Genomic DNA, 13371 nt, shown 5'->3' with positions numbered 1-13371 from the left:
TTGGGCAGCCCACATCCTGTCTCCCAGCTGGGAGCTGGGCTCCAGCCGCCCGCGGCTTGCCCAGTGGGGCTCTTTGCCCCAGTGGGTCTCTCAAACGGGGCTCTCAGCTCACCACACTACCCCTTAAGTTGGTGGAAGTGCTCCTGGTGAGGATGCACTCCACCGACCCAAGGAGGGTAGCGTGGACATCAGCCACCGGAGGTCGACTTATTTTTTAAGTGTAGACAAAGCCTAAGCATCAAATGACAGCAACCTGGAAGCTGTACTTTCTATAAGAGGGAGCCTACTTAGTTAGCATGAGGACTAGTAGGGAGTAGAAATGCTTTCTTGTAGGTAAGATGGGTAGGTAATAGGAAATGTTGGGGATTCCTCCTTTCACAATAGGGAAGAAATGAGGCTCTATAAGAGTCAGGAAATCTGTTGCTGGAGCTCTGATAGCAAGGCACTTGAGGAGCCTGGTGGAAAGGATATGAGAAGCCCCAGCATGAGAATGATTGGGGAACCTTTGAGGAAGGCCAAAAGGATGTGGAAGAAATGAGCTGAGCATTGCACTAGGAATTATTCTGGGGAAGTTATATGACTTGTGTCATACAGAAGGTCAGATTAGATGATCACAACAGTCCCTTCTTGCCTTGGAATCTACTAATGTATGACTGAAGAATTGAAGACTGGTTTGTTTTGTTGGATTCTCTGTTTACCCTGGAAGAGGACAAACTATATGACTGGGTTGGAGGGCTATATCAGAATCACTCTGTCCCTCCAAGAGCTGGAGACAGAAGTGCCTTGAGTTGGAAGAGGGGAAACTGAGACACAGAGTATGAGGTACCAAGGTGATTGTGTCAGTCTCCCAGATATGAATGTATAGATAAATTATGACAGGAGAAAAATATTATTTTTCCCTTGGGCCCATTCTTTTAGAGATCACAAGGCTGTATAGATGTGAAACTTCAATTTTAGAGCTTGATCCAAAGTTTGTTAATGTCTAGGGAGACTATCATTGACTTCACTAGCCTTCGTATTAGGCCCCTAGAAAAAATTACTGCCAAGTGATAAGTACAGATGAACCAGTGTCTTTAACAAAGGGATCAAATATAGTTTTCCTCACTGGGATATTATTTTCATGAGGGCTCCAGGAAAACAGGAATTATGTTATTTTGCTCCAGTGTCTTTCAATGCCCAATGCTGCAGTTTTCAATGAGAATTTCACCTCAATAAGGACTGCAGAAACATAAGGATGCTTATCTCTGTTTGGAAAAAGGACCCTCATCCATCATAGATCACTGATTGAAAAGAGGAAAGATCATCCTAATTTGATGTTCTATTGCTTCAAAATTATTTACTTGATACTTACAGAAGCATTAGAGGGTCCAAGTTAGTGTGTGGGTGTGGGAAATGGTGCAAGATACCCTGTTCAGGAGTTGCAGTCTAACAAAATCCATCTCATTTGACACATGAATGGGGAATGTTTGCATAGCAAAATAATAGTTCTACTTATCTAGCTAAAGCAGAATCAACTTTAGTTTTGTTTTATTAATTTTAAAATTTTATAAAGAGGTGTACAGGTGACAAGATGACAGCAGAGTGCTATTTGTAGAATGGTGAACACCTCAAATTTTGTGGGTCAGGAGATGTAAAATAAACTTGTATAATTACAGGGCGGTTTTCAGACAAAGCATTACTGTATTTTTGCCAGGCACTTCACAACGTACAAAACAGACTGAAAGCCTTATGTGAGGAAATTTCAGTCTAAAGATCTATCTGGCAAAACTGCTGAGTACTCATTTTCCATTGAAGGGGATCACTTCATCATAGTGAAATGCGATCACCTCTGAGGAAAAACCCAGTTACTGTTGCATACAGCAATGCTACATGACAGCTTAGGGTAGGAAGTGATGAATACCATATCCAATTGAAATTCAGGGGGTGGTTTAGGTACAGAAGGCAGAACTACCCTAGAACTAGAATTTGGCCTGGAGGAAGAGGTAAAGTTCTAACTTATATAGAGTGACATGGCATTTTTTTGTAAATGTGTGTATCATGATTTATATTTAAGTACCCTTCCATTGTTGTAGGTACTCTTAACAATAGTTAAAAGCATCAGTATAAAACACAGAAGTTTAGTTGTCATGCATAGTAAAGACCCTATAAAGAAAATATGTTCTTAGTAGCCCTTTCAGTCTAAACAGGGTGCTCTAACTTGTCAGTGCTGATTGCAACTGCAGTGGTATTACAGTAGGGTCAAATATTCAAAACTGGCTGCCTAAATTGCACCAACTAAATTTATACTCACACTGCAACCAGAAAACCTCAACTTGTATGAAAAAATTCAAGTAATTCTAATGGCAATGTCACATGGAGGATTTTCAAATGTAACCTAGGTTTTGGAACCAACCAACATCTACCATTGTCCACTGGACCCTGGGAAGACAAAGACTAGGAGGTGAATTCTAATTACTATAGAGGTGTTTCCAGTATGTTGGCTAAGCCATGCTGCTTATGTTATGGGACCAAGTGTCTGACGCAGGGATTCTGTGAATCAAACTGAGCCAGTTTTGACTCTTCCACTATAGCGCCTAGAGCAGCAATCAGGAATGGATTTTTATATCAAACTCAGCTACTTATCTGGGATTATTTTTGTTTTGTTAACCCGATAGAGTTTACAGGTACACCTTATTATGCTGCTAGAAGCACGTACACCGGTATAACTGTGACCATGCTGGGCGGGTTACCACTTTACCTCTATTGGTCAAAGTGACGTATGTTTCTTGCGTAGCCAAGCACTCAGCACACTTGCTTCACGGTGCAATTGCATCCACGTAACGTCCCCTATGGACCAGGTTTAGCTCCGGAGCTCAGAGCCCAGCCCGCTGCTATGGAACAGACTGAAAGAATGCGATTGACTGCTCTAAGCCCCGCCTCAGCGGGAGGGCCGTATCTGTGTCGTGATTGGCGGGCGGGCTCTGTCAGTCACTCTCCGGGGGAGGTACAGCTCCAGCCAATGGCGGGGCACGTGGCCGGCCCGAGCCCCGCCCGCGGAAGGGGGCAGTCACTGTGAGTGGGTGGCCAGGAGGCGGCAGCAGAGGCTGGGCGCGGAGCTCGCGTGGCCGTTTCCCTTCCCACCCCCCACAGCAGGGCTCGTGCCTCCGTCGGGTAAGGGGGGGAGGGGGGTGCTTCTGTGTAACCCCCTGCCGCGGCGGACCCAGGGGGCCGTGACCCCGCCCCCTCCCTCGCGCTGACATCCCCGGCGGCCGCGCCGACCCGACCCGACCCGACCCCTCAGCCCCTCCCCCCCCCCGCGCTGGGCGCAACGCGAGGAGTGGGGGCGGGAGTGTGGGAGAGCGGGACACGGGCCCGCGGAGCTGCCGCTGTGGGGGGCCCGCAGATACGTGTATGGGCCCCGGGCGCCATAGAGCTCCTACGCTGGGGGAGGGGGACCGCAGGTCTAGCTCCCTTTCCTGGTGATGGGGGGAAGGGAGGTACATGCCCCAGGAGGGTGCGCGTTGCAGATCCTGCCCCTTTTCCTGGTGATGGAGAGGAGGGAGGGAGGTGCCCCAGGGGTGTGGGGAGCACAGGCCCAGCCCTGTTTCCTTTGGTGATGGGAGAAGGAGAGTGTAAATTTCCTGGTGCTCTTGCATTTCATGCCCTTGCCTACAGGGTGACTGGACGGTGGCATGTTGTATGTGAAAAACAAGGGACTGGATTTCTTGGTCCTCTTTCATGGTGTTGCCATTTATTTATCTTGGCCAGATCTTTATATGTGTGATCTCTGAGGCATATTATTGTGTAAGAAGTATTCTCACCGTTGGTCACAATTGGGTGGGTATGCCCGTCAGAGTACAGTTTGAGGCCAGGCGAAAATTTAGCTCTTCACTATGTACTTCAGTTTCCCCATCTCTAAAATAGGTATTGCAGAGAAGTTTGAGATGCTGAATGAAAGGTACCATAGATGTGCAGTATATTACAATTGCAAAGTTACTTCTGAAAAAATAGTTTCAGGCTCTTATAGACTTTTAAAGTCAGATGGGACCGTCATGATCATCTAGTCTGACCTCGTGCACATTGCAGATCACAGAACCTCACCCATCCACTGCTGTAATAGACCTCTGACCTCTCACTGAGTTACTGAAGTCTTCAAATCGTGATCTTTTTCTCTTTCATTTGCATAGATTTGAACTAATGTTGTGCATTTAAAAAAAAAAAAAAAAAAATCTCTTCTGTGGGAGAATACTCTTCCTGCCTCAAATCATGGTTTCTTTCACCACAAATTATTCACCTAAAAAACTACAAGGTAGCCTTGGCATAAGAGCTTGTATTTGGCTTATTAGTCCTGGTAGGCAGTGTTTATGATATGATAAGTATCATATAATTTTCCATTAGTAGTATCAGTAGTATAGTCTATGGATGCCAGGCACTTTTGCCACGGTGTCATCTAGCTTTTGCTACCACCTGTGGAATTGCACTAAATTTCCTAGTGTAGATAAGACATTAAAGTGGCTGCTGCTTATGTCTGGAGAATGGAAAACTAGTACAACCTGGAACTTGCAGCTGAAACCTTAATGGGGTAGAGGAAACCTAACTTTGAAAGAAAACGGTTTTAATTTTTTAGTAATACTGAGCACTTATGGTATTTTTCATCTGTAGCTCGCACAACATTTTACAAACAGTCTGATTAACCCAGTTTTACTGATAGGGAATCTGAGCAGAGAGAAAGATTAAGGGAGCAATCCACAAAACAATTTAGGTGCCTAAACTCCAGAGTTAGGTACTAAAGTCCCTGTGTATGGCACCAGTGCAGTCCATGAATCTTCTAAATGGCTGCTGTAGGTGCCCAAACTCACTCAGCAGCTAACTGTGCACTGTAAAAGTCCCTCACACATCTAAGTTACAGAGCCTGGGTCGTGCCCACTTCAGGCATCTGGATGTCTGTTTCCCATTTAAACCCAGAGTGATTCAAGTAATGGGGAAGACAGATATTCAGCCACCTAAGTTGCATTGGGGTCCGATCCTGTAAGTGGCCTCTGAGCTTGCCTATGGGATCAGGTCCCATTCCAAACCTGGCTGGAGAAGGCAGTGGTGGTGCTGCCCACCTTGTAACTTTTACCCTGCTCCATTGCCTGGGTTGTAGGACACCCAGGTTCAATTCCCCCCCCTCTGTCAGAGGATTTTAACAGGGGTCTCCCATCCTTCAAGAGAGTGCTCTAACCATTGAGCTATGGGATATTCTGACGTGGGGCTTCATCAGTCTCCCCTGTTTGAAGCTGTTCCACTGTGGATAAATAATGAGTGATTGGAGCAGGAGGTTTGGAGCGAGTCCCTTACTTTTGAGGTGGATGCCCCTAACCACTGGATTATAGAATCATTCCCATTCTCTCACTCGCACCATCACCTCTCCTCCTTTGGCCATTTTTTGGATAGTTGAGGCAGCTACCTAACTCATTCCTTCAAGAAGTGGCTTAGATGCTAAACTTACTGACTCCAGGTGGTACATTTCAGTTCTTAATTAGAGATAGGCACCTCACTGCAGCCTGGACTTGGACCATCTCTGTGAGAAGGACGGTACTTGGTATGTACCCCTCTAATTGGCATCTCCCATTGGCTAGCTTAGGTGGCTCCTCACCCTGCATGCTGGCTTTTGTGAATTGCATTATAAGGTGCTTATCTCTCTCTATTCATTGTATAGGAAGCCAAGGTGCCTTACTCAGCTTTTTTGGATTGCAGGGTGGATACTGTGATTTTTCTAGGCACCTTAAAGTTAGTGTTGTAATGCCTGAATCCCTTTGTGGCTCCCATCCTAAATTATTTGGATACTAAAACCAAGAATGAGATTTGTGTGTCCTGGCTCTGTGCTGTGCTCTATCCATTGCACCCCTTAACAGTAAATTTAAGTTTGTTTTGAAGTGAAAAGAGAGATCAAATTAGCCCTCAGTATGGAAGTGTTATTTAAATTCTTGGGACTTCCAAGAACTTATAAGGTTGGTTCATTCTTTTTCTGTAGACGAAGATGAGACACTTTGAACCTTCCTTTACACCTTCAATGACCGAGCCTGTTGAAAGATAGCATAATTGTGTTAAATTATAAATAATGTTGAGTTCTTTTCAGACAGTCTCAGTGGAAAAAGTCACTAGAATCTACAAAAAGGAACATTTCTGGGTCATTGTTTTGTCAAAGTATTGCTGTTGACAGACCCACACATTCCAGTTTCTGTAAATAGAACAAGTATGGCATAATCAGTAGCAATACTAACTTTCCTACACTGCCTTGATAACCTGACTCAAAACTGATATGGAGGAACCAGAGCCCAGATCCACAAAGGGACTTAGGCATTGTGATGCTGAGCATAGTAACATCTAATTTGTAGGTGCATTGAAAATCACTGGAATCCACACAACCTGAGTTATGTGCTTAGCCTCCCTATGCAATGTGTGGAGAGAGATAGGTACCAGAGAATGGGATCCAAAAAGCCAGCAAGCTAGGTGGGGAGCTGCCTAGCCTAGCCAAGCCAATAGGAGATGCTAATGAAAAGGCTATGTCCTAAGCTTCGCTCCTCTCAGAGAGTTAAGTGCTGAAGTCTGGGCCATGTCTATACTGACAGCGGCAAATTCGCTGCCGCCAGATCGATCTTTCTGGATCGATTGAGTGGTCAGTGTAGACCCGCTCAATCGATCAGGAAGTCGACACTGGTAAACCACCCCCTCAAGTAGCGTAGTGCTGCGGCACAGCGCAGTGTAGACAGCGCACAGAAGGGAAGCAGAGCAGTCGACATGAATTGCGCAAGCTACTCTGCGTAGTTTACGTAACTCCCGCCGACTGCCGCCGAATATCCAGGTAAGTGTAGACCAGGGCTGGGTTGTGGGGAAATGCCTCTGCTTGTGATCCACAGCTAGGAACATCTCTCCTGCAGTCAGGTGGTTAAGCTGTTTCTTGTTAGGCAGGTGCTAGTCTCACTCAATGCAGAACACCTGGGTTGAGGAGGAAAAAGCCTGTCTTATAGATCTTAGTCCAGTGGTTAGGGGATGCAACTGAGGTGTGGTAGACTCTTTAACTAAGGAGAAGAAATAATTGAAAAGGGAGTCTCCTATCTCACTCATGAATGCTCTTAACCACTGGACTATAGAGTGATTGTCACTCTCTGTGCCCCAATTAATATTTAAGGATTTAATTAAAGTAGAATGGGACAGCCACATCAGAATATCCATTAGTCCAGTGGCTGGAGCATTTGTCTCAGAGGTGAAGATCCCCGTTCATATCTTCATCAGGCAGAAGGGGAATTGAATTGGGTTTTCCTCATCCCATAGGAGCACCTTAACCAGTGGCCTAAAAAATAGACAGAGGAGGAGGTAGCCTCTATTTATATATTACCCAGGTTTGAGGATCATGCTGTGGCTTAGGCATGAGATAGGCGTCCAGAAGGCATCTGCATGAAGCAGCAGTTTGAATACCCAGAGGCAGCTACTTAGGCATGTGGGGGACTTTTACAGTGGAAAAAAAAGATGTCAAGTGACTTTATGCACCTCCAGGATTAGGCAGCAAGTAAGTGAGGGTTATGGAGATCGCAGTGATGCTTAAGTCTGAGATTTAGGAACCTAAGTCCCTTTGTGTTTCTGGCCGCAACTCTGTCGGTGAGAGAATAGTTCAATTTACTCACCCATTCTGCTTGATTACACATTATCATCGTTTTGTGGGTTAAAAATCAGGTAGTTCTTGTGATGTGGGTGATTGTTCGCCATGAGCTAAGCTAAAACTACTATCTCATTTCACATAAACTGTCAAGCTACCTTTGGATAATGATGCTTTCTGGTCATTATCAACCTAAACTGGTCTTTGAGCTGTTAACCTAAAACTGAAAGGCTCTGTGTCCCATTTACAATCACATGCACCTTCCAATTTTATAGTTTTGCATGAAATAATATGTAATTGGGCTTTTTAAACATCTTTTTAGTAGTGGTGAAAAGTAACTTGTTTGTTGTTTTAACACTTTTTATTAGAAACTCTGGCATCTCTACATTGATACCTCTCTAAAAGACCTTGCCTAGTGGATTTCATATCCTGTTTATATAGGTCAGGCGGACCTTAAACATTAAGTGAGAGAGGACCATGGCCAGTTGAAACTTAGCTCTAATTCTTGTTCTCCCAACAGTTTTTTATCATTGTTTTCTGCCACTATTACATGGCCCAGCTGCCCTCCAAGGGCAGTTCTCAGATACCATGGTGATGAGTGCAGTATAAACTTCTATATAGTTCCTATTTTTCATTCACTGATTTTGAGACTGTGCTGTGATTTTTGTCTTCTATTTTGTCATGAATCCTCAGTGAATTTTGGATGGAAAAACTTGAAGTGCTTAAAAGTGAAAAAATGAAACAGCAGTGAATTTAGCACATTTCCTGTAAAAATGATTGTGCCAATTAAAATGAGGTGGAACAAACAATATTTTAGGGAAAATATGAAGATATGTTGATACCTAAAAATGGAACTGTCTGTGCATTGATCATGCTTTTAAACGGTATTTTAAGTTGGTCTTAAAGTTTAAAACTTTTTTTAAAGTAGATAACATTTTAATCAACCAAAAATGGTTGTGAAGAAGAACAAAGAAATTCAGGTTGATGCGTTCGTTCTTAAGCGCCAGGAGCTTGAAACACTGCAGTGTAAGTATTATTTTTCCCCCAACATTAATTCATATAATTTGTCTGTTTGTAGAAATACCTGAATAGCTATAAAAATTGATTTTTGTTTTGTTTTTTTAAAATGTTTTGTCCCTAAGAATATCTTTTTATTGTTGTTGTTGTTAAAGACTTTTTAGCTTGACAGGCTTCACAGAAGTCCTGTTCCATCCTCATTCTGAAGAATTTTGGCTGTTATTCAGGGGTATGAATGGATGGTTTAAAGTATGAATGGACCTTTTTGGACTATGATAAAGATGCAAAGGGTTCCTAAGGAGGAGAAAAATACACAAAAACATTTAAATACATGAATGCCTTATTTTACAGTTGTTTCTCCTGATTCTTGGATTTTCCAAGGCCAATTTGATTTGAAGAAGTAGTTCAGATACTTTTAAAATGTTGTGTGTTTGATGATCAAATGTGATAAGTTTTCAGTAGTCTGTGTAAGAGGAACGATATCTTACAATTAGGAACATAGGAATTAACACAGGGATCTGAGGTCCATGTACTTTAATATCTTGTCTCCAGTAGTGGCCAAAACCAGATGCTTCCAAGGAAGGTTAAGAGCACCACAGTAGTCAAATATGGGGTAAACTGTCTCTGACATTAGGTTCCATCCTGATCTAAGGGTACGTCTAAACTGCAGTTCAACACCCATAGCTGTCGTGGGGCCAGGAATAGGGTGCAGCTCGCCTGCAGCGCTGGGGGGATTTCCATCTCGTCCTCCAGGCCGTGAGGGCTATCCTGAAGGAGGGGAAAGGGACTGGGAGACAGGACGTTGCCTCCTACCGACGGGCCCTCAGCTTCCGTGACTCCCTTCTGGCATTCGGGGTCGGTCATGGACTGTTGCGGGGCCTGACGGGGACCGCCAGCGTTCCTGCCTGTGAGGATCCTCCCCAGCCCTCCTAATGGCCCCAACAGTCTTTGCCACCCTAAACGCCAGGGGCTGTAGGATGGGTCTCCACAGGAACCAAGTGCTCTCCTTCCTGCGGGAGGGAGGGTACTCAGTAGTGTTGCTGCAGGAGACCCATACGGATCCAGCCGCCGAGGCTCTTTGGCGGCTGGAGTGGGGGGACAGGGTGTTCTTTAGTCATCTCTCCGCCCACGCGGGTGGAGTGGCTACCCTGTTCTCCCCTGACCTACAGCCCGAGGTGCTGGGGGTTGCCGAGGTCGTGCCGGGTCGCCTGCTGCACCTCCGGGTCCGTATGGAGGGGCTGGCGTTGAATCTGGTCAATGCCTATGCCCCGACATCGGGCCCGGAGAGGGTGCGTTTCTTTCAGCAGGCGTCCACCTTCCTTGGCACTTTGGATCCTCACGAGTGCCTGGTCCTGGGCAGGGATTTCAACACCATCCTCGAGGAACGGGACCGCACGGGGACCGAGCAGTGCCCGGCCGCCACGGACGTCCTCCGGGAGATTATAGACTATCACTGCCTGGTGGATGCCTGGCGCGACCACCACCCGGACGATGTTGTCACCTTCACCTTTGTCCGGGTGGGGGAAGACCGGTCACACCACTCCTGGTTGGACCGCATCTATATCTCTCGTCACCATCTTTCACGGGTCCACTCCCCCAGTGTTCGGCCGGCCCCCTTCTCGGATCACCATTTGGTGACCGTGACGGCCTCTCTCACCGCGGAGAGGCTGGGGCTGGCCTACTGGCATTTTAACAACAGCCTGGTGGAGGATGTGGGCTTCGTGGCGTCCTTCTGGGAGTTCTGGCTGGCCTGGCGGGAGCAGAGGCGTGCTTTTCCCTTGGCGCGGCGATGGTGGGACGTGGGGAAGGTGTGCGCCCGTGACTACACTCGGGGGGCCAGCCGGCGGAGGGATGTGGGGATAGAGCAGCTGGAGTGGGAGGTCTTAGAGCTGGAGAGGCGTCTGGCCGCCAGCCCCTGTGATCCGTCCCTCTGCGGAGCGTGCCGGGAGAAGCGGGAGGAGTTCCGAGCCCTCGAAGACCTTTGGGCTCGGGGTACCTTTGTTCGATCCCGCATCCGTTTCCTTCGGGAGATGGACCGCGGCTCCCGCTTCTTCTATGCTCTGGAGAAATGGAGGGGGGCCCGGAAGCACGTCATCTGCCTTTTGGCGGCCGATGGCACCCCCCTCACGGATCCGGTGGAGATGCGTGGAAGGGCCAGGGCCTTCTACGCTGACCTTTTCTCCCCGGATCCGACCGACGTCGCCGCCCACAGGGTACTCTGGACTGAACTCCCCACGGTCGGCGAAGGTGACCGGGACCGGCTGGAGTTACCTCTCACTCTGGCCAAGTTCTCGGCAGCCCTCTGCCTCATGCCCACTAATAAATCTCCGGGTATGGACGGGCTGACCGTGGAGTTCTACCACGCATTCTGGGAAGTCCTCGGCCTGGACCTTGCCATCATCTGGGCTGAGTCCGAGGGCGGCGGAGTGCTCCCCCTTTCGTGCAGGCGGGTCGTGCTCGCCTTGCTGCCTAAGAAGGGGGATCTCCGTGACCTTCGGAATTGGCGTCCCGTCTCGCTCCTCAGCACGGACTATAAAATCATAGCCACGGCCATCTTGCTGAGGCTGGGGTCCGTGCTGCAGGATGTGGTCCATCCCGACCAGACCTACACCGTCCCGGGCCGTACCATCTTTGATAACTTGTATCTGGTCCGGGATCTCTTGGAGCTCGGATGTAGGGACGGTCTGTCGTTCGCCCTCCTGTCCCTGGACCAGGAGAAGGCGTTCGACCGGATGGACCACGGGTATCTCCTGGGCATCCTGCGGGCGTTCGGCTTCGGGCCCCGCTTTGTGGGCTTTCTGCAGGTGCTGTACGCCTCCACAGAGTGTTTGGTCAAGCTCAACTGGACCCTGTACGCTCTGGCCATCGAGCCCGTCCTCTGTCTCCTCCGCCGGAGGTTGATGGGGTTGGTGCTCCGTGAGCCAGAGCTGAGGTTGGTCTTGTCAGCGTACGCCGACGACGTACTCCTCGCGGTCCAGGACCCAGGCGACCTGGTACGGTTGGAGGCCTGCCTGGCTGTCTACTCGGCAGCCTCCTCTGCCCGGGTCAACTGGGTCAAGAGCTCTGGCATGATGGTAGGGGCCGGGTGGTGGGTGAGCTCCCTCCCACCCGTGCTTCAAGCCATCCGGTGGAGCGCGGGTCCGCTGCTCTATCTGGGCGTTTACCTTTCCGCCACCCATCCCTCCCCGGCGGAGAACTGGCACGATTTGGAGGGCAGGGTGTCTGAGTGGCTGCGGAGATGGACGGGACTGCTCTGGTGCCTCTCCCTTCGGAGGAGGGCACTGGTGCTCAACCAGCTAATCCTGTCCATGCTCTCACACCGGCTCAACACCCTGGTCCCGCCCCCAGGTTTCCTGGCTCACCTCCAGACGACCGTTCTGGAGTTCTTCTGGCCAGGACTGCAGTGGATCTCTGTAGGGATTCTGAGTCTTCCCCTGGAGGAGGGAGGGCAGGGCCTGCGCTGCCTCCGCAGCCAGGTCCATACCTTCCGCCTCCAGGCCCTGCAGAGACTCCTTTACGGTGCAGGTAGTCCGGCGTGGAGCCACTTGGCGCACACCTTCCTCCGCTGCCTCTGGGGGCTCCGATACGACCGGCAGCTCCTTTATCTCCATCCGAGGGGTCTTCCGCGAGACCTCTCCGAGCTGTCGGTCTTCTACTGGGACCTCCTCCGGGCCTGGAGGCTGCTTGCAGTCTCCAGGCCCCTTGTGGCTACCGAGGGGGCGGATCTCCTCACAGAGCCCCTGCTACGCAATCCCCACCTTCATGTGCAGGCGGCGGAGACCCTCTCGGTGCGCCGGAGGCTGGTCCTGGTGGGAGTCACCAAGATCGGAGATCTCCTGGACTACGACCGGGGGGGACTGGATGGATCCCCAGGCGCTGGCTCAGCGCATGGGGCTCTCCACCCTTCGCACCCCCCGGCGCGTACTCCAGGAGGTGAAGGCAGCCTTGCTCCCTTCTGCTCGGGCCTACCTCGAGCGGGTCTTGCGAGAGTGTGGTCCCCGCCACCCCTCAGCCCCAGCCCTCTGGTGCTCTCCATCGGGCCCCGGCCCCGCGAGCCACCCCGGACCCCCTCCCCCTACGCCCCAAGCCAGCTGCACAAGTTGCAGCTGGTTCTTTTTCGAACCGCGCCGAGGGACCATCTTTACACGCTCGTGCTCCACACCCTTCACTTCCTTGCCCTCGTGTCCCACCCTGACACCAAGTGGCGGGACCTGTTACCACCTGCGGAGGGCGAGGACCTCCGGTGAGCCAGTCTGTATTCCACCTTGACCCCGCGGCCCACCGGGGACATCAGTTGGCGGCTCCTTCACGGAGCCGTGAGCACGGGCATGTACTTCGCGCGGTTCACCCCTTGTCCCGACACCTGCCCCTACTGCGGCGTGAGGGAGACATCTACCTTGAGTGCGCCAGGCTGCAGCCCCGTTCCGGCTCCTCCAGAACCCCTTGCTGAGGTTCTGGCTGCACTTCTCCCCACACCTGTTCCTTTATGCACACCCTCTCTGTGGCCCCACAAAGTCGCGGGACCTCCTGGTCAACCTCCTCCTAGCCCTGGCCAAACTGGCCATCTGTAAGACCAGGGAGAGGAGGTTGGCCGGGGGGGCGCTCTGCGACTGTGGGGCCTACTTCCGTTCCCTCGTGTGCTCACGTATCCGGGCAGAGTTCCTCTGGGCAGTGTCTGCTGGCTCCCTTGACGCCTTCCGGGAGCAGTGGGCGCTGTCCAGGGTTCTCTGCTCGGT

At 49.9% G+C, this 13371-nt stretch overlaps 1 protein-coding gene across 2 annotated transcripts in view; it reads left to right on the top strand.

Annotated features, from left to right (window-relative positions):
• The first annotated feature begins 3126 nt into the window (after positions 1-3126).
• The window catches only part of THADA (THADA armadillo repeat containing), a 345314-nt gene continuing 335069 nt past the window's right edge, over positions 3127-13371 (top strand). Inside the window, exons 1-2 of one of the 2 annotated variants that reach the window (XM_067565060.1) lie at positions 3127-3150; positions 8547-8644. In XM_067565060.1, the coding sequence (XP_067421161.1) occupies positions 8569-8644 (76 nt within the window). In that variant the 5' untranslated portion in view covers positions 3127-3150; positions 8547-8568. Of the gene's footprint in view, positions 3151-3921; positions 3938-8543; positions 8645-13371 lie in introns of those variants that run through there. The other variant, XM_067565061.1, reaches the window with a different exon arrangement.

Source organism: Emydura macquarii, unplaced genomic scaffold, assembly GCF_026122565.2.
Source record: "Emydura macquarii macquarii isolate MOO-44397 ecotype Brisbane River unplaced genomic scaffold, CSIRO-AGI_Emac_v2 contig_2676, whole genome shotgun sequence".
NCBI classification, from domain to species: Eukaryota; Metazoa; Chordata; order Testudines; family Chelidae; genus Emydura; species Emydura macquarii.
Note: the sequence above shows the minus strand (reverse complement) of the source record. Positions and strands in the feature narration are given on the sequence as shown.